This window comes from Phyllostomus hastatus, unplaced genomic scaffold (assembly GCF_019186645.2).
Source record: "Phyllostomus hastatus isolate PE091 unplaced genomic scaffold, TTU_PhHast_1.1 phas_scaffold_501, whole genome shotgun sequence".
Lineage (NCBI taxonomy): Eukaryota > Metazoa > Chordata > Mammalia > Chiroptera > Phyllostomidae > Phyllostomus > Phyllostomus hastatus.
This window is the reverse complement of record NW_025334033.1, coordinates 42,941,872-42,969,251: the sequence shown is the minus strand read 5'-3', so window position 1 is coordinate 42,969,251 and position 27,380 is coordinate 42,941,872. Positions and strand designations below refer to the sequence as shown.

At 39.5% G+C, this 27,380-nt stretch overlaps 1 protein-coding gene across 8 annotated transcripts in view; it reads right to left on the bottom strand.

Annotated features, from left to right (window-relative positions):
- The window catches only part of SYNE2 (spectrin repeat containing nuclear envelope protein 2), a 289,942-nt gene that overhangs the window by 228,843 nt on the left and 33,719 nt on the right, over positions 1-27,380 (bottom strand). For 7 of the 8 annotated variants that reach the window (XM_045822428.1, XM_045822429.1, XM_045822433.1 and 4 more), the window contains exon 2: positions 18,430-18,559. In XM_045822428.1, the coding sequence (XP_045678384.1) occupies positions 18,430-18,511 (82 nt within the window). In that variant the 5' untranslated portion in view covers positions 18,512-18,559. Of the gene's footprint in view, positions 1-18,429; positions 18,560-27,380 lie in introns of those variants that run through there. The other variant, XM_045822434.1, reaches the window with a different exon arrangement.

Genomic DNA, 27,380 nt, shown 5'->3' with positions numbered 1-27,380 from the left:
GATCATTTCCTAATTCTTAATTAATGAATTATAAATTCTTAGCCTAACATTCTAGGCCATTCATAATTTGACTCCAGTCTACTTTTTCCTGATTCATGTCCCATGATTTCTCTATTCATATCCTATATTGACTCCTATCATATTTCTTCAACCAAGCTAAGATAGCTACTGGGCCAGCATAGGGACCTGGGCCTGGGATCCCAAGGAGGCCAGATGGCCATAAGGAACCCTGGATTGCAAAAATGTCACCACCCCTCTATTTCCTACTCAAAAACAAAGGTAGCTGATTTTATTTCCCTTCTACCCTCCTGCTAACCTGCATTCACGGTTGATGAAGGTTTGACCTCTTATATGACCTTCCCAGGGTGGCAGTAATGGGCATTCATTCCACCAGCTTGCCCCCAAAGCCAGGCAGGAACAGAGTTACCAGGCCATGCAGCTGGAAAAGGAAGTCACCCATCTCTGACATGGAAAATTCCACAAGCCTGCCTTTTCAAAACACCCGCATTTTCACGCAAGCCTGCTTTGTTCCCAGCTTATAAAAGCAGCCAAGAGCCAACCCCAAGCCAATTCAGAGGACCTTCCTTTCCTCTATGCTGACTCCCTTGTGCTGGAGCATAAGGGTAATAAAATCTGTCTGGAAATGCCTCTGGGGTTTTCCTCTCAATTTCTATCTTGGGGAACCTGAGAACCCCAACATCGGTAACACTACAATTCCCCAAGTAAGTTTCAGTTTTTTATGCCGCGTCATGCTATGTGCCCTCTGGAATGGCCAGTCTTCCTGGTTCCCTCTGCATCCAGAGAAACGCCAGCACAATGCACTTGGTGGACACGCAATCAGCATTTGTTAAAACAGGACATGGCCTGTTCAAAAGGACATAGCCCTTTCCTAAAGGGAAGTAGAAATAATCTCTTCTGGCTCTTGCCTCCCACAATACTTCGCTGGATCTTTACCTATTATTATTACTGTTAGAAAATAATATATAATCTTCATAAAACATGTTTTCAAACAGTAATAGAAATTAAAAGTTAATCTTAACCTTCCCAATGCCTCCCTTTTTTCCTTCCCGAGAGATAACATTAATTAACAGTTTCCTGTACATTCTTTTAGATTATGCATGTAAAGAATAAAAATTCTAACTCATTAAAAAAGAAAAAAGTAGACATATATGTGCTGATGTGGACATATTAAGTGAAAAAGAGCAACCTGGAAAAATAGTATGTTTGGTATTATTCGATATGCTGTATTTCTATTCAAGGAGAGCTATACATAAAACCCAACAGTTTGTTTCTATCTATGGCAATTACCACTGGCTCCTCATGTACTGGAGTCATGCACCTGCATGTGGTTTCTCTCCTATTCTGTGTATGAACCTGAAACATTTATGTTTTGCTGTTTTTGCTTCCCTTTGCACAATGTCAAATAGAGAAGACGCTCAATAAATATTTGCTGATTCAAAGACTTAGTAAATGCTAAAAGTGTGGAGGATCAACAGGCCTATTATTATATGGAGAAGAACAACGGACTGGCAATGGTTACTGGGTCTACATCTTACCTAATCCTCATTTGAATAACTCCTGGGCAGTTTCCTTCTTCAACTAATGAAATGTCCTGAATAAAAGGGTGTGTACCAATGAGACCCTGTTGCTGTTCCCTAAAACAATACTGCCAATCCACTGTTCGCTGGGACAAACAATGGCAAAGATAACTAAATTCGGAGAACAATGCAACACATTTTAACCATGTGTTCCAAAAGCCAGCCCAAAGAATTTTAATCAAGCTATTATCCAATAGAAATGGAAGTAAAAATAATAAGGCCACCTCTTCTATTGTTTCTCATGGAAATGATAATAAACAAATAAATGAAAAAACAAATTAAGGGAATAAAAACACACAGGCACACAAACATAAAAAGCCTAAAATATTTGAAGAATAAACAGGAAAAGGCCTGTTACGTACCACAAAAGGGAGACTATTAACTAACAGAGGGAGCAGGAGGACAATTTACAACACATATTTTTGGCAACCAACAACAAGCAAACAAGCAAGCAAGAAAGAAAAATAAACACTGTCATAGGAAGACTGAGATCTTGTTTGATGAACCAGAAAAGTGAGTTTAGAAGGTAAGTCCTAGTTTACAACCTCAAGATTCTTTTATTTTACATATTTCCCCCCCTGGGTGATCCATGTTGTCACCACAGAGAAAACAGCACTTGCCTGTCAAACTCAGCTTTCCAGGACTAACATCACATTCTACTGCCTTGCTTCTCCCCAAACCCGTTCTCACTCGTGGTTCCATCTCACAGATTTGACACCACCATCGTTTATCATCCCCAAGTACAGCCTACCACCAAATCCGGCCACATTTGCCTCCACACAGCTCCCCCAGCCCTCCTGCGGGATCCACCATCAGCTGTGTCCTGTACTACTTCCCTGGCCACTAGGTCTACTCCACTGTAATCTGTTTCCACTTCAACCAGTAAATCTGATCATACTACCCTTTCCACCCTTTGATGGTTTCTCTCTGCTCCGGATCAAGAGTAAAATTCTTTAATAGCCTAGGAGGTCTTGTGTGGTCCACGCCAGGGCATCTTGCTGGCCTCGGCACACACCCCTCTCCCCCGATTGCAGACCTCAGGTCACTCTACCTTCTCTCAGGACCTTTACAAGCTGTGTTCCCACCTGCCACAGCCATTTGCACAACCCCACACACATTCCCTTCAGCCGGTTAACATTTCCTTGTGCTTAGGTCTCAGCTCAACTGGTGCGTACTGAAGGAAACCTAACAGATTGACCTCTGTCTTTTATTTGCTTTCATAGAATCATGGATTTCTGCCCCCTATTTAGGTCAGCCCTTGCCTCAACTTGTAAAAACTGTCAAGGTTCAGAGCACTGACCCTAGAGCCAGACAACCTAGGTTTGATCCCATTTCAGCCACTTAGCTGTATGCTTCAGTCTTATCTGTCAAACGGAATAACAACTTCATAGAGCTGTCAGGAGAATTAAGTACTTACAAATACATAGATCTGAGGTCAACAAACTAACCCAAAGGCTAAATCTGGTTTGCCACCTATTTTTGTAAATAAAGTTTTATTGAAACAGATACATTCATTGTATCTGTAGCTACTTTCATGCTGAAATAGCAAAGTTGTGTATTAGTAACAGGGACCATCTGGACCTCAAAGACTTTATTTGCTACCTGGCCCTTCACAAAAAAAAATGTGCAATCCCAGGCAGGAACTAAGATTAGTTCAGCCAAACAAAAGTCAACTACGACATGGATTAACTTAAAAAACATTATGTTAAGTGAAAGAAGCCAGTCACAAAATACCAAATGTTATATGATTCTATTTGTATGAAATATCCAGAATAGGCCAATTTAGAGAGATGGCAGGTAGACCAGTGTTTGCCAAGCACTGGGGGTAAGGGTGGGGATTGGGGGTGGGAGGTTTTAAGAATGACGGCTAAAGTGTATGGGTTTTCCTTCTGGAGTAGTAAAGTGTTCAGAAATTAAATGTGACAGATAGATAGATAGATAAATGTACAACTCTGAGAATGTAATAAAAATCATTGAATTCTATACTTTAAAAGGGTGAGTTGTGTGATTTGTGAATTACATCTGAATTATATCTTTCTTTTAATTATTGATTTTAGAAAGAGACAGGAGAGAAAAAAAAACATAAATTTGCTGTTCTACTTCATGATTCTTATATGTGCACTGACCAGAGATCAAATTTTCAACATTGAGGCCCTGGCTGGTGTGGCTCAGTGGATTGAGTGCTGGTCTGAGAACCAAAGAGTCACCGGTTCGATTTCCAGTCAGGGCACATGCCTGGGTTGCAGGCCGGGTCCCCAGTTGGGGTTGTGCAAGAGGCAACCACACATTGATGTTTCTCTCCTTCTCTTTCTCCTTCCCTTCCTCTCTCTCTTAAAATAAATAATATCTTTTTTAAAAAATGGAAGAAAAAAAACAACAAACCTTGTAACTTTGGTATATCAGGACAACACTCCTACCCAGGACAGTGGGACTGATCTATCCAGCCAGGGCTTGAATTATATCTCAGTAAAACTGTTCCCCCATCAAATATTAGCTAATATTTGATTAATCTGTCTCCTCATTAGCCAATAGGCTCCATGAGCCAAGTCTGACTTTGTTCCTCATATTGCCTGCAGCTCCTACTCCAGTGCAGTTCATGCACAAATTCAGAAAATGTTCGTTGAATGAATGGTTAAATGGCTGGGGAAGGAGGGAGCAAAGCTTGGTTGCTACTTTTCCTTAATCAACGTCGAGATTTGAGTGCCTAGTGTGTTAGGAAAATATATGACACACAACAAATGATATCCACTTCGGGCCTTAGCATGTGAATCCAATAACTTTGTGTTGCCACATGAGTGAACCACACCCTTATGTGAACACCTGAGATTTTCACACTGAGGCTTTTGTTTCCAGCTTCACTGGCCAACATAGCTCCTGGCTCTCTGGGTAAGCAAATCTTGTCTTTCTAGCCCATGAAAATGAGCTCACAATACAGGTAGAATGTCTAGACTCTAGGTGCTATTTGTCTCTTCTCTTCCTCACCCTCTTCTGACTCATCTGAGTTGCTCACTAAATATCTGTGGAATGCACAAACCAAAGAAATAACTACATTTCTTTTAACACATAATTCTTACTCCTTCCTACCTTTTATCTACCACATGGAACTGTGAACACTGGTCTTTTGAAAATCAAGACCTGAACACCTTCCCCTGGGGCAGCAGTCCCAGCACCTCTGACTTTTGAATGCAAAACTACCAGACTGCACTGAAGAGATCTGTGCTGTGATTAGGCACCTAGGGCTCTCCCACTTTTGAATGCCAGCAAATTACTCAGGGGCATTGATTAAGTAAGTGCAGGGTTCCGGGTCCCAATTCCCAAAGATTCTGATTCAGGGATTCGCAAAACTCACTTTGAGAAATACTTCTGTAAAGTTATTGGGCTAATTTATGTGTGCGACATATTCATGAGACAATATAAGGGGACAGGAAGGGCCTGACAAAAATGGTGGTGATCTAATGAACTCAAATATTAATATAATGTAACTAAATACAAATCTATTACGATGTGTGGGTATCCTAAGACATGCTTGGAGGGGCTCAGAAGGCTTACTGAATAAGTCCAAGAATAACTGGAAACTCAAGGGTAAAAAATAATGATTCTATTTCACTAAAGTCTTTGGACGAAGTAGTCAGGTGAGTGTTTTATAAAAAGGCAAAAGATTTATATGATCTAAAGAGAAACCAGAGTACAGGCGAGCATTTTATAAATGAGAACGTTGTAGCTCCCAGAAGATGAATGAGCTTTATTGACTCATTCAGTAAACATGTACTGAAAGCCTGCTATGTCCTGGCCACTGTGCTCCAGATCTCACATCTGGCAGAGGAGAAATTCAAATCCAGATGTGCTTGACACCAAAATCCATGTTCTTTTTAACTAAAAACCAGCTGAAATGTCAGATCCATGACCGCTCCCAGCCACCACCTTATGTCTCTTTCCCTTCAAATGCAAACTTCTTGAAATAATTGTCTACACTAGCTGTCTTCACTTCCTTACCATTCAACTTCCCAATCCACTAAAAGTTTAGCTTCTACCCCAACCACTCTACTTAATTCTCACCTAGGCCACCTATAATATTCCCACTGTAAACTCCATGGGTGCTTTTCAGAACTCACTAGATATCTTGAAACTTCTAATACTGTTCACCACCCTTTCCTTCTTCGGATTCCATGACATCACAGCCACCTGGTCCTCCTCCTATTCTCTGGACACCCCTCCTCAGGCTCTGTTATGGGCTTGTTTTTTGTTTTTCCTGTGTTCATAATGTTTTGCCGAGGTCCCTCTTCTCTTTTTCTAGATATTTTTATCTACTCCAAGGGAACAAATCACCATTTATATTTTAAAAATGTCCAAATCTAGCCCTGGCTGGCACAGCTCAGTGGATTGAGCTCCGGCTACGAGCCAAAGCATCGCAGGTTCGATTCCCAGTCAGGGCACATGCCTGGGTCGCAGGCCATGGCCCCCAGCAACCGCACATTGATGTTTCTCTCTCTCTGTCTCCCTCCCTTCCCTCTCTAAAAATAAATAAATAAAATCTTTTTTAAAAAAAATCCAAATCTTTACCTTCAGCCCAGGTATCTATTTCTCCTGGGCTTCATGCCCATATGTCCTATTATCTTGAAAGAATCTCCACTTAGTTATTCCATAGACACTTCAAACTCACCATTTCCAGAACTGAGTCATCATCTCTAACCAACTCCTTCCCATCCAAAGTTGTTCTGTTGCATTTTTTTTCAGTGAATGGTTCCATCATCCATTCATTTGCCCTGAATCATCTTTGATGCTTCCTTCTCCCTCACTTCGCCACACCCAATCAAAAAGCCCTGATAACTATCTCAATAAAGCCTAAAATAAAGTAAAATAATTTTTGAAGTCCTGAAGATTGTCCATATGAGATATCTCTCAATACCCATTTCCCTCCACCCCCCCACCCCCGGGGCACCATGCTCTCTCAGCTGGACCACTGTAACAGACTTAAACCGGTCTTTCCATCTTCACACTCACTGCCACAGAGCCCCCTCCCACAGGGCAGCCTGGGTGATTTCCGAACTCAGTTCTGAATATGTCTCTACTCAGAATCCTTCAATTGCTGCTTCTTCCTCATCTTACGAAAATTTTCAAACCACTACATACAAGTGTGGGCAAAGGTAGGTTTACAGTTGTAATACAAATAAATAACACCATAATTAATAAGTAATGGTAAAAGAATAAACTGTATTTCACATATTCACAACTGCAAACCCACTTTTGCCCTCCCCTATATTTCCATGACCCTCTAGAGCCTCATTTCTTAACATTCTCCCTCAAACTCTAACACTTGCCTTGCTCTCAACACCAGCTCATGCCACCACTTGCCGACCACAATGCAGCCACCAGCCTCCCTTTGCCCCACGAATTCACCAAGTTTGTTTCTATCTATGAGCTCTGCTTTGAGCTATTACTTCAGACTGGAGTGCTCTTCTCTTATTCTTTGCAAGGCAGCCCTTTGTGTTATTCAAAGGCTCCTTAAATGTTCCTCCTCAGAGAACCCATCTCTGGCCACCCAATCTAAAGACACCCAGACACTATTACATAAATCCATTTTTAATCCTCTACAGAGTTTGCCACATGCAGTAATTTTTCTTAATAATTTATTCTTTGTCTTTCTGACTTAAATGCAAGCACCGTGGACGTAGGAAGCTTGCTGGAATTGTTAGCTTCGGTATTCTCTTAACATAAAACAGTGCTTGATACAGGTTGGATCTCAGAAACACACATCACCCAAACAAATCTACAGATTTACCTTTGCTCATAAAAACCAAATGATGTGATGAAGCAATATGAGTTCACCTGCGTGTTAAGAAATATTTTTTTTGGAGACATTAGATCCCTTTGGAAGTTTTGCCAAGGAAACATTCAGACCAAGGCAAACAGATACACAAGAGAACTAATTCCCACTGTTAATAATCCTACGTAACTGCAGACAAAGCCAAAAATTCCAATGTTCTGGAAAGACCCTAAATGTCTCCTGTACTTGAGAGGGGCCTTTCAGTTCTGTATTTGAGCCAGGTGCCCTTCCTCTTGTAACACTGCATTGCTGATGTGATTGGTAATGGCCCCTGCAGTAAAGGGACCGGTGAGTGCTGCTCCGCCCTAGAGGTGGGCAGCGTGTGTGTGTGTGTGTGGCTAAGCTTCTGCCATTTTCTTCCTCTGCTCCTTCACCATGTGTCGCTGCACAGACTATCAATGACCAGGACAGATTATTCACCCAGAATCTCATGTCTCTGCTCCAGTGATACACACCTTTAGAACTTTGAACATGTCACCTCTCTGAAAAATCACCCATATCCTTTTATTTACCACTTCCAAATGACTCTAAAAATGCCTGCTGGTTGTAAACTTCGGTTCCCATAGATATACTGGATTAGCCAAAAAGTGCCTTTAGGTTTTTTGGGTGATGGCTCTAGTAGTGTTTAGTTGCCTTTAACTTCATTTGAAACAACTTTGTTAGACTGTATCATGACAATAGTCACATCAGCGTGCATTAAAAAGAACTTATCAAAATTGGTGAATTTTTGTGCAGCCATTTTAATATTGAAGATGGAAGAAAATAAGCAGCATCTTTGGTGAATTATGCTTTATTATTTCAAGAAAGGGAAAAACGTGACTGAAACACACACATACACAGATTTGTGCAAAGTATGGAGAAGGTGCTGAGGCTGAGTGAACGTGTCAAAAGAGGTTTGTGAACTTTTTTGGTACTATTGACATTCTGGTCAAATAATTCTTTGCTGTGCGGCTATCTCATGCATTGGAAGATGTTTAGCAGCACCCCTGGCCTCTACCCACTAGAAGTCAATAGCAGGAGATAGCCAACATACTCAAAATATCCAAATCAACAAAGTTATTGGTGATAATAAAAAATATGCCCTTTCTTTTACAGAAAAAAGATAATAGACTTTTTGGGCAACCCGATATTAAGAACAACAAATGCAATTATCTTTTACTAAAATTTCCCTAAATGTTTTAGAAAATCGTATCCACTTAGAGAAATTATAATCCCTAACGTTGAAATCAAATGAAGAAAGTAATCTCTTAAAGAAGCATGTTAATAATGACCTCCAATTTTTAATGTAAAAATCACACACTAAATCGACCAAATGTTTATAAATAAATCTATTATTTTGACTTCTTACTTTCCCCTTTTTAAAAGGAAATTATTTTGAGTTTTATTTTTCCTAATATACTACTTCAAACTCTGAATAATTACACTCACTCTCAACATACATGCATACACAAAAGCTCAGAAAAATCTTGTATCTCCCAAGGGGCTAATTAACAAGGATTCTGATTTCTATAAGGAATGAATGAGGTCTTTGTTAACCTACTTTAACAGGACTCTAAATGACCCTGGATTTATCTTGCCCTAGTTTTCAAAATGTAACTGACCCAGAATAAAGTAAGCTTATCCTCAAACTCCTGGCAAAAACAGAACCAAAATTCCCAGAAGCCAAAACTGTATGTACAACCCAAGAAATTTTTTTCCCTGAAAAACACTCTATACGGCTAACGACAGTGTTCAAAGAGCTCTTATTTTATTCTTTTGTTCACCTGGAATATTTTTAAGATTATAAAGCTTTACAATATCAAGACAAATCATCCCCCCCCCAAAAAAAAAGCTCAGGAAAATACATTATTAGCTACTATGATATCAGGGACTTTCTAGAAGCTTGTGTGTTGGGACAGCACAGCATGGCTAGCCAATAAGGGACTATAAGTTATTTTTTCTGGGTGTAATAATCACCTAATTAGCCAAAAAAGACCCCAGAGATGATTTGCTTTTACTCATAATAACTAAGCAGTATAAATTGGTTAGGGAAGTCAACATACTGCCTGTTAATACATGCTTTTTTCTTACTCTTCATTCATTATTTCCACCAAAATCCACAATGGGGACTAGACTGGAAAAGGGTAGAAATTCCACCCAGAAGACTTTTATTGATCCTGTTCCTCTTTCTCAGACTTCACATGATTTCATTCACTCCTGTCATAAGGTAAACAGAATTCCTCCCAGAGATATGATGCTAAGGCACCATTGAGCCCCCTAAATATATTACATACTCACCCCACTGCTTTGTGTTGAAACAAATCTATGTTTCCATTCTGACTGGTTTTCCTGAACACTGAACAGTTCTTCATATTTGGGCACTTTATATACTTTTAACATTGGAATGGCCACTAATTTATTCACTATACTCGTATAGTTGTTTTTAAAAAAAATTTTTAATATATTTTATTGATTATGCTATTACAGTTGTTCCATTTTACCCCTTCACTCCCCTCCACCCTGCACACCCCCTCCTACCCACATTCCCTCCCTTTAGTTCATGTCCATGTGTCATACTTGTAACTTCTTTAGCTTCTACATTTCCCATACTATTCTTACCCTATTTTCTACCTACCATCTACGCTACTTATTCTCTGTACCTTTTCCCCCCTCTCTTCTTCTCCCACTCCCCTGTTGCTAACCCTCCATGTGATCTCCATTTCTGTGGTTGTTTCTGTTCTAGTTGTTTGCTTAGTTTTTGTTTTTATTTTAGGTGTGTTTGTTAATAACTGTGAGTTTGTTATCATTTTACTGTACATGTTTTTTGTCTTCTTTTTCTTAGATAAGTCCCTTTAACATTTCATATAATAAGGGCTTGGTGATGATGAACTCCTTTAACTTGACCTTATCTGAGAAGCACTTTATGTGCCCTTCCATTCTAAATGAAAGCTTTGCTGGATAGAGCAATATGGGATGTAGGTCCTTGCCTTTCATGACTTTGAATACTTCTTTCCAGCCCCTTCTTGCCTGTAAGGTCTCTTTTGAGAAATCAGCTGACAGTCTGATGGGCACTCCCCTGTAGGTAACTGTCTCCTTTTCTCTTGCTGCTTTTAAGATTCTCTCCTTATCTTTCATCTTGGCTAATGTAATTATGATGTGCCTTGGTGTGTTCCTCCTTGGGTTCAACTTCTTTGGGACTCTCAGAGCTTCCTGGACTTCCTGTAAGTCTATTTCCTTTGCCAGATTGGGGAAGTTCTCCTTTATTATTTGTTCAAATAACTTTTCCACTTGTTGCTCTTTCTCTTCTCCTTCTGGTATCCCTATAATTCGGATGTTGGAACATTTAAAGGTGTCCTGAAGGTTCCTAAGCCTCTCCTCATTTTTTTTTTGAATTCTTGTTTCTTCCTTCTTTTCTGTTTGATTGTTTCTTTCTTCCTTGTGGTCCACTCCATTGATTTGAGTTCCAGTTTCCTTCCCATCACTATTGGTTCCCTGTACATTTTCCTTTATTTCACTTAGCATAGCCTTCATTTGTTCATCTAATTTGCGACCAAATTCAACCAATTCTGTGAGTATCTTGATCACCAGTGTTTTGAACTGTGCATCTGATAGGCTGGCTATCATTTGGTTGCTTAGTTGTATTTTTTTCTGAAGCTTTGATCTGTTCTTTCATCTGGACCATTTTTTTTGTCTCAGCACACCTGTTATGCCGTGAGGTGTGGAGCCTTAGGTGTTCACCAGGGTAGGGCAACCCAGTCTCTGTGTTGTGATGCTGTTTGTGGGGCAGGGGTCCAAGAGGGAAAAATGGTGCTTGCTCTGCTCTCTGCTGGATTTCAGTCACATCCCCTGCTTCCCACAATCAAATTGGGCCCTTCTGGTGCTGATTTCTGGTTGGGTGGGCTTGTATACATTCTAGGACCCTGTGGGTCTCTCCAACAAACTCTCCTGTGAGGCTGGGAGTGTCTCCCAGCACATTAACCCCCACAGGTATTTTCAATCTGTTTTGAGGCTTTATTTCCCTGGGCTGGAGCCCTGGGTTGTGAGATCTGTCTCGCTCCCCTGTTTCACCTGGTTTATCTGCACTCGAATATGGGACCACCCGGTCCACCAGCCACCTTGTGTGCTGCACCCCTCCACAATCTGCTGTCTCGCTGGGTTCTCCCACTGCCACCCCTCGCCCAGGGTCTGCTAGCTGCCACCTGTGCGCCCGGGATCCACCAGCCACCACTTTTTTTGCTGTGACCCCTCTCTACCCATCAGCCCAACTCCGCCCCTCCTACTGGTCTGGATGAATGTGTCTATTTTAACTCCCTGTTTGTCAGACTTCCATACCATTCAATTTTCTGTCAGTACTGGTTGTTTTTTTGTTTCTAAATTTTTGTTGTCCTTATTTTGGTTGTGCGAGGAGGCACAGTGTGTCTACCTATGCCTCCATCTTGGCCAGACATCCTGTATAGTTGTTTATTGAGAGCCTAAAATATGCCAGAAACTTCACTGGCAATAATAAAGACACAGGTGTGTCCTATGCAGCTCACACACGCTTGGAGGAACTCCGAGGGCCTATGAAAGCAGGTGTTGTGCAAACAAGAGCAGAAACTCGAGGTTAAGGAACAATTACAAGGGGGTTAGGGAAGAAGACAACAAACTCCAGAAAGTTCCTACCACAATGTTTGGTTGTTTACAGTGAAAGAAATATATAACTTGCCTTGCAAATAATGTTTACAAAGAGTACATTCTTATTCTTCACCTCCCTAGAATTAAAATATGAAAAGATATTCTAGATAACATTTCAGTAATATTTTAAATTTGTATGCTAGATGCCAAAATTAGGAATATGAACCTGAGTGGTTAAAAAAACACCCATTTGTTTCATAAGAATAATTAGATTTGCATCCCAGGTCATTTTCTCAATTCGACATGACATCAAAAGCACAGCTGGACTACATGCTTCTTGAAGGTACTCAATCTACCCATCTTTGTGCCCTTGGCACCCAGCCTATGGACATATACTGAATAACTGAATAAAATTAAACACTACATCACATTATTATGCTTGTAATCTCACCCACTGAACACAAATAATTTCTAATGTTACTAAAATAATATATAAATTAAAAGCCTCCCTTCAGGTGGGTAGTCATAAATAATAAATAAATTTAAATAGAGTAATAACCTAACCACAGGGACTCACATTTCACTACCGAGCCCTGCCAAGTAATGATATCCACCCAGAAGGCATAATGGGTTTTTTAATCTTTTAAAATAGGTCATCTAGATGATAACACCACTAAATAAAACATATAAGCATTGTTTGAAAGGACACAGTGACTGGGCTGAACATGGCTTTATACAGGTTCCTGCAGACAGTTAACCATTCACCAGCCTTTTGGCAAGACTACATGAAAGTTAACTCCTCGTGCGGTGGCAAAGGTAATAGAATACACACTCGTTCCTAGTCTGTGTCTAATTAATGATAACATTCAGTACTCCAATGCTGTTTTTCTAAAGTATTGCCCTACCTCATTTTTTAAAACAAAATAACTTGCTTCTGTTATATACATTTATTTTTTCTCTTCACAGCCAACAAATTATTATATTTACCTGTCCAAAATAACTTAAATCTGAAATATATAAGATGCCCAAAAGAGTTCAAAATTACCCTAGTTGTCATTTAAAATATCACAAGTTGAGTCAACCAATGAGTGAATTTCACTTATTATCTTGACTTTCACATGGGTCCCCCACCTGTCTCATGCTTTACTCATTCCATGACATCGGAGTTTCTCACAAGTTCCTTTGTAAATAGTATCTTTTACCTACAACAATTTATTCTAAGCACATTCATATAAAATAATATTTAATGGGTTATTATTTGGTGCTATTGAAGTACTAAGTGAAAGCACACTAAATAAAAAGACAGCTAACAATTTGGACATTACATCTGCTACCACTGTTATCCTAAACAGCTCAGCTTCTAAACCTTCTAGCTGCTCTACCTCACTACCATGTTCAATAGTTGCGATGTCCCACGGGGTTTTCCACCTTAATGGTTTTCATATCTGTTTGATACTTTCATACTCGCTGCTGTATCTCCATTCTGGGCAACTATTGCCCAACATCCAGATATATGCAAAGCTTTCATACTGGTTTCTCCAACTCCATTTTCTCGCCCTTTTTAAATCTTCTTTTACCTCGAAAAAAGATTAATCTCACTGATGCACAACTCTGACCTGTAACCATGTACTATACGCTCATTCTCAAGACCCAACAAGTTACCTACTGCCTAAAAGCAAGATCCCCAAACTTCATGGGTTCAATTCCCTTAAGGATCTTAACCAGAGGAATACTTGTGAAGGGATTCCTACTTTGGTCCCACATTAAATTGAACAGCAAAGAAAGTACATTTTAACTTGAAAATTCTGTAATATTTATCCATCTTGTTCCCTTACTATTTTAATAATCATATCAATCCAATATGTCAAAGAATTGTTCCCTGAACATACTGTTCCCAACCTGAAGAGCCTAGGAGAGATGTTACTGCAGACAAAATATGCATTTACTATTTTTCTTAGGATAAAAGAAAAGGAAGCACCTATTATCTTCCCAGGTAAGAAATCCAATGGAAATATTTAAAGAAATTCTATAATTGACATTTTGGTAAAGCAAATAACTTTTAAAGACAGCCATTTGTTTATAACTTTAATAGCCTGAACTTTCATATATCAAAATTTAAAATATGAGCTATCCATAGTAGTACAAAATGCACTAAATTTTATTTTTACAGTTATCTGCTTAAATTCACAAATGCCATTTCTTTTCCAACAATCCAACCATTTCATGGCTATCCTCCTCACTAAACTAAGAGAACACAAATACCTTCCTACAAAAAGGGCCCTCATAAATCCCTTCATAAAGACATTTTTTCGACTTAACTGGTATGGCTCAGTGGATTGAGTGCCAGCCTGTGAAACAAAGGGTCGCCAGTTTGATTCCCAGTCAGGATACTTACCTGGGTTGCTGGCCAGGCCCCCAGTAGGAGGCGTATGAGAGGCAACCACACATTGATGTTTCCCTCTCTCCCTCCCTTCCCCTTTCTAAAAATAAATAAATAAAATCTTTTTTTTAAAAAAAGATATTTTTTTCAAGATCACACAGAAGATGAGCAAAAGAAAAAAGATGAAGTAACTTGTTTATTGTCCCACTCTATGAATTTCAGCAAAGCAATTCCTTCTTTCTTAGGCCTGATTCCTTGTCAGTCCTGTGCACATAAGATATCTGTTTTCATAGCATATCAACAATGAATCACCACATTTCAATGCATACATCTTAATATTTTCTAGGGCATATTATTCTAAGTCAGGGTGTGGCCATGATTGCCTCACCTTAGGTAAGTTTTGGCTGAAATATAGTAGGCATTATAAATTAAACAGGCCTCTATCTGCCTCTAAAAAAAGACTCTAAATTGAGGGGAAAAAAAGCTTTCTTTTGAGCAGTGATCCTGAGCCTCTCATGTTACCTAAAATCTCTTTTCTCATATTATCCCAAGGATCATTAAGCACATATGGTTTTGTGAAATACAAGTCTACTTACAGAGTGCACTAAATCACATGTTTTTCTCTTACTGAATTCACTGGGGTGACACTGGTTAATAAAACTGTATAGGTTTCAGGTGAACCATTCTATAATACATCATCTGTACATTGTACTGTGTGTTCACCACCCCAAGTCAAGTCTCCTTCCATCCATCACCACTTTACCCCTTTCTACCTTCTCTACCTCCCCCACCCCCTTTTCCCTCTGATGATCACCATACTGTTGTCTGTGTCTATGAGAATTTGTTTGGGGGGTTTTTTGCATAATCCCTTCACCTTTTTTACCAACCCCTAATACCCCCTTCACTGCTAACAGCTGTCAGTCTCAGTGTTTCTAAGTTCCCTGTATCTAAGTGTTTGTTTTGTTTGTTAGTTTATTTTGTTCATTAGATTCTATATATAAGTGAAATCACATGGGACCTGTCTTTCTCTGACTGGCTTATTTCACTTAGCATAATACTCTCCAGGTCCATCCATGCTGTCACAAAAGGTAAGATTTCCTTCTTTTTTATGTGCAAGTAGTATTCCATTGTGTAAATAAGACTATTGCCAACATCCCACAGTTCAGTAGTTGCTAAATGTACAAAATACTGCCTGTCATTTTTTGCCCAAATAGTTAGTAATCCTGCCATGAAACCAAAGTTATCTTCAGAAACACATACAAGTTCCTTCCTTCCTTTCTACCCCACCTCCTCCTCCACCCTTCTCCCCACTCCTCCTTCTCCTCCTCCTTCTCTCTCTTTCCCTTTCTCTCTCAACAACTTGGCTGAAAGAATCAGTATAAACCTGCTGGTAATATAAACTTAACTCAGGAAATCTATTCATTTTACTGTTAACTTTTCTTCTATACTCATGAGAACTTCTTGATTGATACCCCACAGGGCACCTGGTTAATGTGAGCGGTCCTTGCCCAGGGTCGACCTCACCACACTACAGCATTAACTTCCCACCTCTCCCCAGTACAGTAATGCACCCAGCACCATGACCCTGAAATATGTCATGAAGGAAAAGCCTTCACACCAGTAGTGAATGTCTATCACATTCCCATTGCAAACATCCCATACTCATCTCCTATTGTAAAGCAGACTGTATAACTCTGTATAATTCAAAACACAGTATAACAAACCACTCATTTTCAGTAATTTGCTAAATTATCTTGAGCTACTTGTGAACCAGAGATCGTTAATGTTACTTGAACATGTCTATCTATACTCTGACTATAGAAGTTTAATATGGATTCACTGGGATAGGGCTAAAATTTAAGTGGATTTTCCAGAGAAAGTTGTTAGTGAAATTCCCTCTTTCAAATCGTTCTTTGAAATGAGTCGGGGTGGGCGCAGGTGGAGGGCAGCCGAGAGGGGGTGGTGCAGCGGAAAGAAAACTACCCTCCAAGTCAAAACCCAGCTCTGCTGCTCACTAGCTGTGTGACTCTGGGAAAGTATTCCATCTTCCTGAGCGATGACATCCTTTTCTGTGCCTTGCAGATAAAAACACAATCACATTGTGAGGATCAAATGAGATAATACACGTAAGAGTGTTGGAGTATGCACGTAAAAGTCTGGGAGCGCACCCTGCAGTGGGGGCGCAAACGTTAACTACAACACTGTAAGTGTTTAAAATAAGGACCGAGGGAGAACAGAGGAGGCACTGCAAATCTCAGCCAAAGAAAGAGGAAGGCTCAGAAGGCTGAGCCTGGCTGACACTGGGAGGGATAAGGGACAAGAAGGGACAGCTGAGAAGGACTTCTCCCTTTGGGAAGAGGAGGCTGGGGGGCTACAGGGGGGACAACCTGAACAAAAGCAGACAGGCAGGGGGAGTATGGCCGTAAGGGAGCCACGGTGCTGGAGCAGTGATTGTGGGGTGCATTGGGAGATGAGGGTGGAGAGAAAGGCAAGCACCAGAAGGAAGAGCCTGTGCGCCACATCAAGGAGTCTAGACCTCACCCTACACGTGGTGGGAAGCCACTGAGTAGAAATGTCAAAACAAACAAAAAGGGTAAAAACCAGACTTCTGGTTTATAATTTTTTCCTCTCAACCATGAAGGTTCTATTCTAAATGTGTACCACCTCCCGGCACATTACATGTTTCTCAGTCTATACAAATTACATGATCATTGTTTTTAAAAGTCTGATACACACAGATAGAGTTTATTGCAATAGCTATTGACCCCAAACTCAAGAATCTAATCACTCAAAACACATTTTTAATGAAAAAGAAAATATCAGAAAGTCATTTTGGGATCTTATCATAAATGTTACAAATAAATGTAATGCCCAAAATGACAACTATAATTAATAATACTTTATTGCACATTTAAAGTTCCTAAGAGAATATATCTTAAAAGTTCTCATCACAAGAAAAAAATTCTGTAAATATGTATGTGTGTATATGTATGTAAATATGTATAGAACTAGACTTATTGTAGTGACCAGTTCATAAAATAGACAAATATCAAATCATTATGTTGTACACCTAAAACTAATACAATGCTGCAAGTCAATTATACCTGTTAAAAATTAATAAGTAAAATAAAAAATAAAAATAATAAATGGCTCAAAATTTGACTTCTAAGTAACATTCTAAGAATGTTGCATAATACTGTTCACAACCTTAAAATTACTTTAAAATAGTTATATAAATGTTTGTAAAAACTTGCCATAGCCTTATTTCTTCTACACTAGCCAACTACTCACCTCCAAGATTTGGTTTATCAGCAAAGGTGGAAAGCCTAGTAACTAATGCATTTTCAAAGTACAAAACAAATATTGCCAAATTTCACAAGAAGCATGATTGAAACATCGCCATTCATTTATATTACTACTATTCCTTTCTATTAGTACAAAATAGGATGTACATTTCAAAGAGGTAATGTGCAGAGGGAAAGGGTATTGGGGAACTGGATGAAAAAGGTGAAGGGATTGAGAGGTATAGGTTGGTAGTTACAAAATAGTCACGGGGATATGAAGTACAGCATAGGAAATATAGTCAATAATATTGTAATAACTCTGTGTGGTGCCAGCTGGGTACTGAAAATACCAGGGGGAATACATTATAAAGTATATGATTGTCTAACTACTATGCTGTATACCTGAAATGAATATAACATTAAGTATAAACTGTAATTGAAAAAAAATTTAAATATGAATGACTGAATAAATACATAATATATACATACACATACACATACATAAAGCTATGTGCAAAGATGCAAAACAAGTGTAAACAATGCCAAACAAATTATGATAACTACTTAATGCTTACTTCAAAGAAAATACATACACTCAGAGTAAGAAACTGAGATACCAAATTCCTTCCAGGTATTCTTTACTTTCTAGAGAGCTGAGATAGCAATAAAACATCTAGGTTTTATTGATTTGTGAATAGATGAGGGTAAGTTTTCCATAGCTGACACGGGTGGGGACCCCATCCTAATTACCTTGCAGTGAAATATGGAGATCATCGATGCCCAAGGAAACCTGTTCATCTTCGGTGGGAAGCACAGGACTGGATGCCATCATTCAACTCAGTGGAGTTTATATCATGTCCATCTCAGTTAAAGAAGTGAACTAAAAGTGAAAGGGATAAATGCTCATCAGTAACTCTGCAGTTTCTGCATTTCCAGTAAACATGCATGAGCAGCGAACAGAAACCAAAAACTGCCCTCCCAAAGAATCAGAGTCTTCTAGTGAATGTTTCCTTAGTTCAAGGGGAACAAAGTGACTACGCCTTCTTTTTTGAATCATAATCAAGATTTTGCCCTGTGACCTATTCATGCTCATTGGAGTTCCTGGCCGGCTCCCAAAGAGCCAGCAGCATTGTGGATTCTGAACTTCTGGTGAAAAGGAAAGCTATGCCGTTAGATTCCGTATATGGTCTAGGGTAAGTCAAGTTGACACAAACTTGTATCTTAGGCATTTTTGTGTATTTTATCATTAACCTTCACCCTGCAAAACTCTTCTTTAAAACTTTTTATTTAACTTAATTCCATGTCTTCTCCATAAATGTTGCCATTTACTGGAAACAGCAAGGGCTGACCCTGCACAGCTTACAAAGTGAAACTAAAAATATTATATCAAAAAGAATGTTTTGATGGGTTATCTATTAAACTGAATTGTTTCCCTCCCAATCTGAGTCTTTAAGACTCCTTCCAGTAAGAGTAATTCTTATTCTGCAACTCTTTAAAAATATTGCCTCCTGCATGTATATGCCACTGTTAGTATTCTAGAGGCTAAGAACAAAACATTGACTTTTCTCAGACAGATGATGACTTTCCTATCTAAACAAAGTGAACCACATACAAAAATGTAAAATGTATTAGAAAATAGAGGGATGGAGGAATGTACAGATGTGGAGCTAAGTATCGCAAAACATTAATGGTGGAATCTATGTGTTAGGGATAAGGGCACTCACTGTAAAATTTTTTGCTTTGCTATATATTAGAACTCTTCATAATAAATGTTGGGGGTACTAAAAATAGGCCAACAGCTAGATATAATCATATTAAATATCCAATAGACCACTTTAAAAATACAAAGAATAAAAATTATTAAACAATTAATGCTATATAGCCAGTCTTCAAAATTTTTTCAATCCCATCTTCCCCACTGTTTAGTATCCAAAATCCTTTTACTATCTCTCCCACAGACCACTGTTGTTAAAGATTTTACCTTCCAGATAAACTGTTCATTAATTAATAATTGTTTTTATCCCCTGAATTAAAATTAATCAGAGCCCACCCAAGGTAGCACTGTTACTGTACTGAATTGATAGGATTTTATCCAAAATGAAAAGCTGTTTATTAGCTCAAGGGAGCCTATACAGCCCAAAGATTAATAAAGGTACAAATGTTCTCAGTTTTTAATATACTGAGGACCTCCTCTCCCCCTTTCCCTTCCCCAAGGGCTCCTGAACCCACATGGAGACAAAGCACTTCTTCATCACACCAGGAGAAAAACTGACTTCCAGAGTGAATTGCCTGTGGGCACCCTCTATTCCATGCCCAGGCTATGTAAACAAACAAAAAAGGAGAATAATAGTAGCAAACACTTTTATAGCATTTACTATCTATAGCCGCTGTTCCAAGTAATTTGCATATGTAACCTCATTTGATCTTTACGAGTTAAGTACTTTAATTATCCCCATAGTTGAAAAGACAAAAGTGAGATGCACAAATGCCACACACAATTGTCTAAGAACACACAGCTAAGAAGTGAGGGCGCTAACACGGGAGCCCAGGTTGGCTTGGGACTTCAAGCTCTTAACTGATATAAGTAGGCACCTCACAGAGCTAACTTCAACTCTGTCAGATTTCATCTATTCTATTCTTTTCTCCTCCATTTATTCAACAAGTATTTATATGTGCTAGACCCTGCTTTCAAGGAATTTAATCTTCTGCAAATGATGCACAAAATATTGAGCAATATCCTCTCAGAAATGTAAGTAGATGGTGCTGTGGAAACAAAGGAGGAAAGCCCGTCACCTGAAGCTGGAAACAGACGTGACTGTCTGGAGTGCACTTGTTATGAGTCAGTATTTCACCCCAGAGAGTCCCAGGAGCACTATTCAGATAATACCTTGAAGCCACTCACTGCCATTCAGTGTTCATCAAACACAAGGTATCAAATATATTTATATTAAAAATAAAAACAGAGTCATGGGGATGTAAGGCACCTTATAGCAAATGGAGTAGCCAAAGAATGTATATGCATGACCCATGGGCATGAACAATTTATGACATTTCCAACACAATTGTTTTTGGTGAGAAATCTCTAGAGAGGACTTCACTTGCCAAATAGGGCCCGTGAAAAACTGAAACAGTAGAGAAGAAAAGCTTTTAGAGATTTCTCAGGATCTAAATTGAGAAGTTACAGAGAATATGAAAGCAGAAGGCAGAAAGGAATGAGGGCTTGCCCAAACCCAAAAGGTCTATCAACCCAAATCTCTGGGGGCCATCCTATCATTCATATTCAGAGCACGAGCACTGCTTTCTCAGGTAGAATCTCAGCACAAGAGAGCCCTTCCCACAGCTTTACTTTTCCTTTTCAAAGTTACACACAACTATGGAACAAGTATCATTTATTTCAGAATGGAAAGAAATGAGACTATTCTTCAAAGTGAATAATGGACTATCTTCAGGCACATAACCAAAGACTGTGAAAAGATTTAACATAGTGGCATTAAAGAGTCTAAGGTCAAATGGAATCATGTGAATTAATGTATACATGTTTACAAATGGCGAAAGCTATTTTGAAATGACTGTGGTTTGCTCACACAATACATCTTAATACGTCTCTGGTATCTCTAAAACCTCAAAACCCTAGAGAATTTCCCCTTTTCGAAGAAACCTTGGCATTTACTTTTGATTGTTATGATCAGAATTTTTTCAACTCAAAATGAAATTTGAAGAGAGATTATTTCTAATAAATTGAATTATGGGTGGTTTTCATTTTCTTTGTTTTGCTTACCTGCATTTTTTTTGTTTTGTTTACCTGCATTTTAAAAACTTCAGATGAATGCACACTTGTGCTGTAATAAGAAAAATGTTTTTGCTTTTATTTAATAAAATAACAACAAAATGGGCACTCAGGTACTATTTGGTTCAGGATCAGTTGTCTAATCCATATGCTGTGAAACCTTCATAAGAAGAAAAATACTCTCTTGATACAAATGAAATATTAGAAAATTCTAAGTTTATCAAAAATTTCTCATAAAGACTCCTACAAGCCTCTCAGTAGCTCATGGAGTCTCTTACTGTCTCACTACTGCGCAGTTTGCTAACAAGCCCTCCCAGTCTAACAGCACTGGGAAAATCACCGCGGCAATAGGGAGAAAGGGACACCTATTTTATTTTCCAAGGCTGAGCAGAAGGTGCATGGTAGCTGGATGCAGTAAGTGCACCGAGGTTATTCTTTAACAGAGTGATGTAAAGGGTAGCTTTTCCCCTGGGGAGTCTCCCTCATTCTCTCCTTTTGTTTCTATTGTTGGACTGCACCTTGTTATTTACGGTCCACCTAGGAAATCCGACAGATCTCCCTTCTGTCACTTAAGTTACAGAGTTATTCCTAGCAACTGACCTTTATTAACACTGATCTGTTTACAAGCTCACAGAAGGAAGTCGGTGCCACATTTACAGTAAGTTTCTTCATCTTTCTCCCATTAACTTTTCCAAACTCTGTTATTACTTACTTTTTCATCATCATTTAACCAGAAGCAATCAGTACAAATTCCTAGACCAGATTATTTTTAAACTCTACTCTATTGTCTCCTTTCAGGCACTTTATTTTTCTAATAACCACCACAAAATGCCAAAACAAGCAACCCTATCTATTCACTACACTTTTGGAAAACAAACATGTAGCATTGTCCGGATACAATACTGCTGTGCTTGCTATCTCACCGGCCAATACCAACAGTGCCGCTAAACCTCCCACTCCAACCATGATAAAAGTGTTCTGAGTGAATGTAGCCACTTCCCTATCAGAGCCTTCTGTTGGCCTTGACCAAGTCCCAATGTTCTGAACTGCAGTGTCCACTGCTATAGAATGGGAATGGTAATATTTACAAGAGTGGTTAATGAAATTCAACAAAAAAGCTCATTAAACTAAAAAACTGCAGTAACAACTAACATTTATTAAGTGCTTACTGTGGGACAGTTACTATGGTATGTAAATGGTATTTATTATAACCCAAAATTATTTATCAGGACTATCCAATTTCTTTATCAGCAGTACAAATGAAAGGCTAGCCATAAATCTAAAATAAAGAGTGAAAAAAAAAACCCGAAGGATGAAAACTTCCAATGCTACAAAATCTGATGTGTTAAATCAGTACAGATCTAGAAAGTGTGTCCTCAGGAAGTATTTTTAATTTCCATCAGCACACTTTAACCTAGAAATTCTTTCCTCGCATTCCACACTCAATTTTTCTACAGCTTGTAATTTCCCCAAGCAAAAATCCCCTGGCCTTTGCTACCACCAAGTCACCAGTCTCCCAAAAAGCCTGGAGACATCTGACAATGGCTTGGGTTTTTTCCCCATATACATCCCTTCATTGCTTCTGCGATCACCTCTCCCTGTGACTCCATTACTTTGTTCCTAAGCTGCTACCAAAGACTCCAGTGTTTCCTACTAAGTCCACCTTCCCCACCCCTATCTTTGAAAGAAACAGTAAGAGGTTTGGGACACTGAAGCAAGAGGTACTGCAGACGCTGAGAATGAGACATAGGTCTGAAAATGAACGGCACAGAGTGTTGAAGGGAAGTCTGATCGCAAGACTTTAGACAAGTCTGTCTGCACAGGAGCAGCAGTAGTAGAACCCCTGGCCTTCGAGTACTTCCCCTATTCCAAGAGCACTGGCAACCAGCCCCGTTCCCAAGAACCCTACCTCTACCCACAGGTTGGATTTCAAAGTCCCCTTTTTTGGAAAAAGCAAAAGACATCCTAGAAAAGACCTCCAACTACTGCTGTTTGGGGTTCCTCAGTAGAAAGGTCAGTTCCCACCAAATCAGTCTACTGTGAAATTCCAGGAATTGGCCTTTTCATTCCTCACTCTTAAATATGAGTGGACAGCCGAAGATTATCAGATGTTTACAGAGAGTTTCCAAGAATAAAAGAAATCGAAACAAATACAGGAAAGGAACTTGAAGGAACTGGCAAATATAGGAAACAAGAAAAATTGATAACAATTGAATGTATTTAGAAGCAACACCATTAGATGAACTTGACTTGAAAGTCATAAAAGACTTCACGATGTTGCACACAAAATCAACAGTTATTCTGTTTAACTCTTTCACATTACAATGTATAATGAAAGATATAGTTTAAAGTTTGTGTTCCACATGCTGCTGACACATTTCACTAACTTTTTCTTTGCTCATTAGGTTATTAATAATATTAAAGCAAGAAGTCATATTCTATTAGACAGAAGTCATTCTGGAAAGCCCTCATGAAATCAGATTTAGCCTCGTTTATAAACATCCACGCCCACAAACGTGCTCAAATGGAGAGCAAAATGCAAGAAAACTACTCTGGTGGCAACAGCCCTCCTGAACAAGCAGCACAGTCTATTTCTTCTAAAGGACAAAAGTCAGTTTCATCCTGAGTGATGCAAATGACCTAACACTGCACAGAAACTCAGTATGAATTCACAATTCCACAGGAATCTGAAAGTTACCAAAGCAATTTTCCCTTTCAGGATCATAAAGATTACAGAATCAGTAGAAGTGAAACAGGTAGCCATATCTGTTTTGAGCAGAGGGGAGATACACTATTTTTCAGACTGTAAGATACTGCCCCCCCGCCCCCAGTTTGGGAGGAATATGGTTGTTAATGCTGCTGTTGAGCTCTATTTACATTTACATTGATCAAATATTATGTTATTTATGCTATTAAATATTTTACCACATTTTTTGATTCAACTTTTTTTTTACCTATTTTCCTCCTCTAAAACCTAGGTGTGTCTTATAGTGTGAAAAATAGAGTATGTTTCAAAGTTATCACCCAGATTAATGTGTTGAGAACAAAAGACACGGCAAGGAATGATGCAGGGAGACTAGGGAAGAGGCTACTACAGAATCATGGATGGAGGGCTGGATAATCACTAACTGAGAAACCAAGTATGGTCAAAGAGTAAAGGTGGAATCTAGGTGTTGAGAACATGAGTATTTGTCTAAAATTCTTTCAACTCTGCTGTGTATTTGAGAAGTTCCATAATAAAGTGTTGGGAGGAAAGTTATTACAGTAATCCAGATGATGGCCGGGACCAGGGCTGCAGGAGTGATCAGGGGTCAGAATCTGAGTATCTCCCAGAGACAGTGCCCACAAGGTTTCCTCACTGATTAGATGGAGCAAACTGTACACTTAAAAATGGTGAAATTGGTAAATTTTGTTATGAATATTTTACCACAATATTTAAAAATGACATAGAAAATAATTTTCAACCTATAACTTATATCTGGCTAAAGTATTAATCAAGTGTTAGGGGTAGAAAAAAAGTCATTTCCTGACATATGAGATCTGTCCAGAAAGTATCCAGCTGTGCATTATGAAAAAATAGACAATTGTACACAGGACAATGACACCTCAGTCCCCTTCAAAGTAGGCACCTTGGGACCTCACACAGTTCTCCCAGCATGTCTTTCACTGTTCAAAACACTCTGCAAAATCCTTCATTGGAATTGCCACCAGATGCCCCTTTGCTTTTTCCTGAATCTCACTGAAAAAAATCTCCTCCTGGACTTCCAGCAAGATGGAGGCATAGGTGGACACACCATACCTCCACGCACAACCAAGATTAGAACAACAATTTAGAGGCAGAATAACACCCAGAACTGACAGAGAATTTATCTGAATGGAAGTCGGACAGCCAAGAAGTTGAAGTAGACCTGTTCATCCAGACCAGTGGGAGGGGGAGAGAGGAGGAGCAGGTGCAGGTCGCAGTGCGCGGAGATCGAGGAGAACTGGGCGCGTAAGGCAACCGAGCACGTAAGCCTTCCGGGACGCGCAAGATTGCAGCACAGGGGTGGACCCTGAGTATGCAAGCGGTGGCTGGCGGACCCAGTGAGGCGGCATTGTGACCAGGGCAGAGCATGCAACCCAGGATCCCAGGGGGGTTACTGACACCCCAGGAGAGTGGAACTACCGCCATTGTTCCCTCCTGCCCCCGCCCCCACATACCACATCACAATCTAGCGAATGGGGTACCCTGCCCCGGTGAACACCTAAGGCTCTGTCCCTCACCATAACAAGAGTGACCAGACCAGAAAAAAAAAAAAAAAGGAGAGAGAGAGACATGTCTCCAACAGAAGAACAGCTCAATCCCCCAGGACTCATCCTTTGAGTGACCAAGAGATAGCCAATCTATCAGATGCACAGTTCAAAACATTGGTGATCAGGAAGCTCATGGAATTGGTTGATTTTGTGCGCAAATTACATGAAAAAATGCAGGTTACCATAAAAGAGATGAAGGAAGATGCACGGAGAACCAATAGTGAAGGGAAGGAAACTGGGACTCAAAATAATAGAGTGGACCAGAAGGAAGAAAAAAATATCCAAGTAGGAAAGAATAAAGAAATAAGAATTCAAAAAAAAATGAGCAGAAGCTTAGGAACCTCCAGGACATCTTTAAACATTTCAACATCCGAATTATAGGGGTACCAGAAGGGGAAGAGGAAAAGCAACAGATTGAGCACGTATTTGAACAAATAATAAAGGAGAACTTCCCCAATCTGGCAAAGGAAATAGACTTCCAGGAAATCCAGGAAGCTCAGAGAGCCCCAAAGAAGTTGGACCCAAGAAGAAACACACCAAGGCACATCATAATTACATTAGCCAAGGTAAAAAATGAAGGAGAGAATCCTAGAAGCAGCAAGAGATAAGGGGACAGTCACCTACAAAGGAGTTCCCATCAGACTGTCAGCTGATTTCTCCAAAGAGACCTTACAGGCAAGAAGGGGCTGGAAAGAAGTATTCAAAGTCATGAAAGACAAGCACCTACATCCCAGATTGTTCTATCCAGCAAAGCTTTCATTTAGAATGGAAGGACAGATAAAGAAAGTGCTTCTCAGATAAGGTCAAGTTAAAGGAGTTCATCATCACCAAGCCCTTATTTTATGAAATGTTAAAGGGACTTATCTAAGAAAAGAAGATAAAGAAAAAACATGTATAGTAAAAGGACAGCAAACTCACAATTATTAACAACCACACCTAAAGCAAAACCAAAAGGAACTAAGCAAACAACTAGAACAGGTACAGAACCACAGAAATGGAGGGCACATGGAGGGTTAGCAACAGGGGAGTGGGAGGAGGAGAGAGGGGGAAAAGGTACTGAGAATAAATAGCATAGATTGTAGGTTGAAAATTAGATAGGGGGAGGGTAAGAATAGTATGGGAAATGTAGAAGCTAAAGAACTTATGACACATGGACACGACTAAAGGGGGGGATATGGGGGGGGGGTGGGAGAGGGTGTACAGGGTGGAGGGGAGTGAAGGGGGGAAAATGGGACAACTGTAATAGCATAATCAATAAAATATATATTTTTTAAAAGTTATGTTCTATGTATTCACTTTTAGAAAGCTACTGGAAGAGTTACTCCAACAAAATAAGGAAGTAAACAAAGGAAGAGAAAAGAAAGTATTCCAAAAAAATAAAAAAAAAACTAAACTAAAAATTAGAAAAACAACCTGGATATTGAACACAGGAGAATAAAGGAGGGTTCCCAGGCTGAGAGCAAAGCAGCAGGCCAGCGCAGGAAACAGTCAGGCTGTGCGAGAGATGTCCAGGGCAGGGGCTGGGAGCTGGAAGAAGTGCAAAGACAGGACACAAAGACAGGAAAGGGGTGAAGAGACGGAATGAGGGCACATGCAGACTGATGTCTCGATGAAGTTCAAG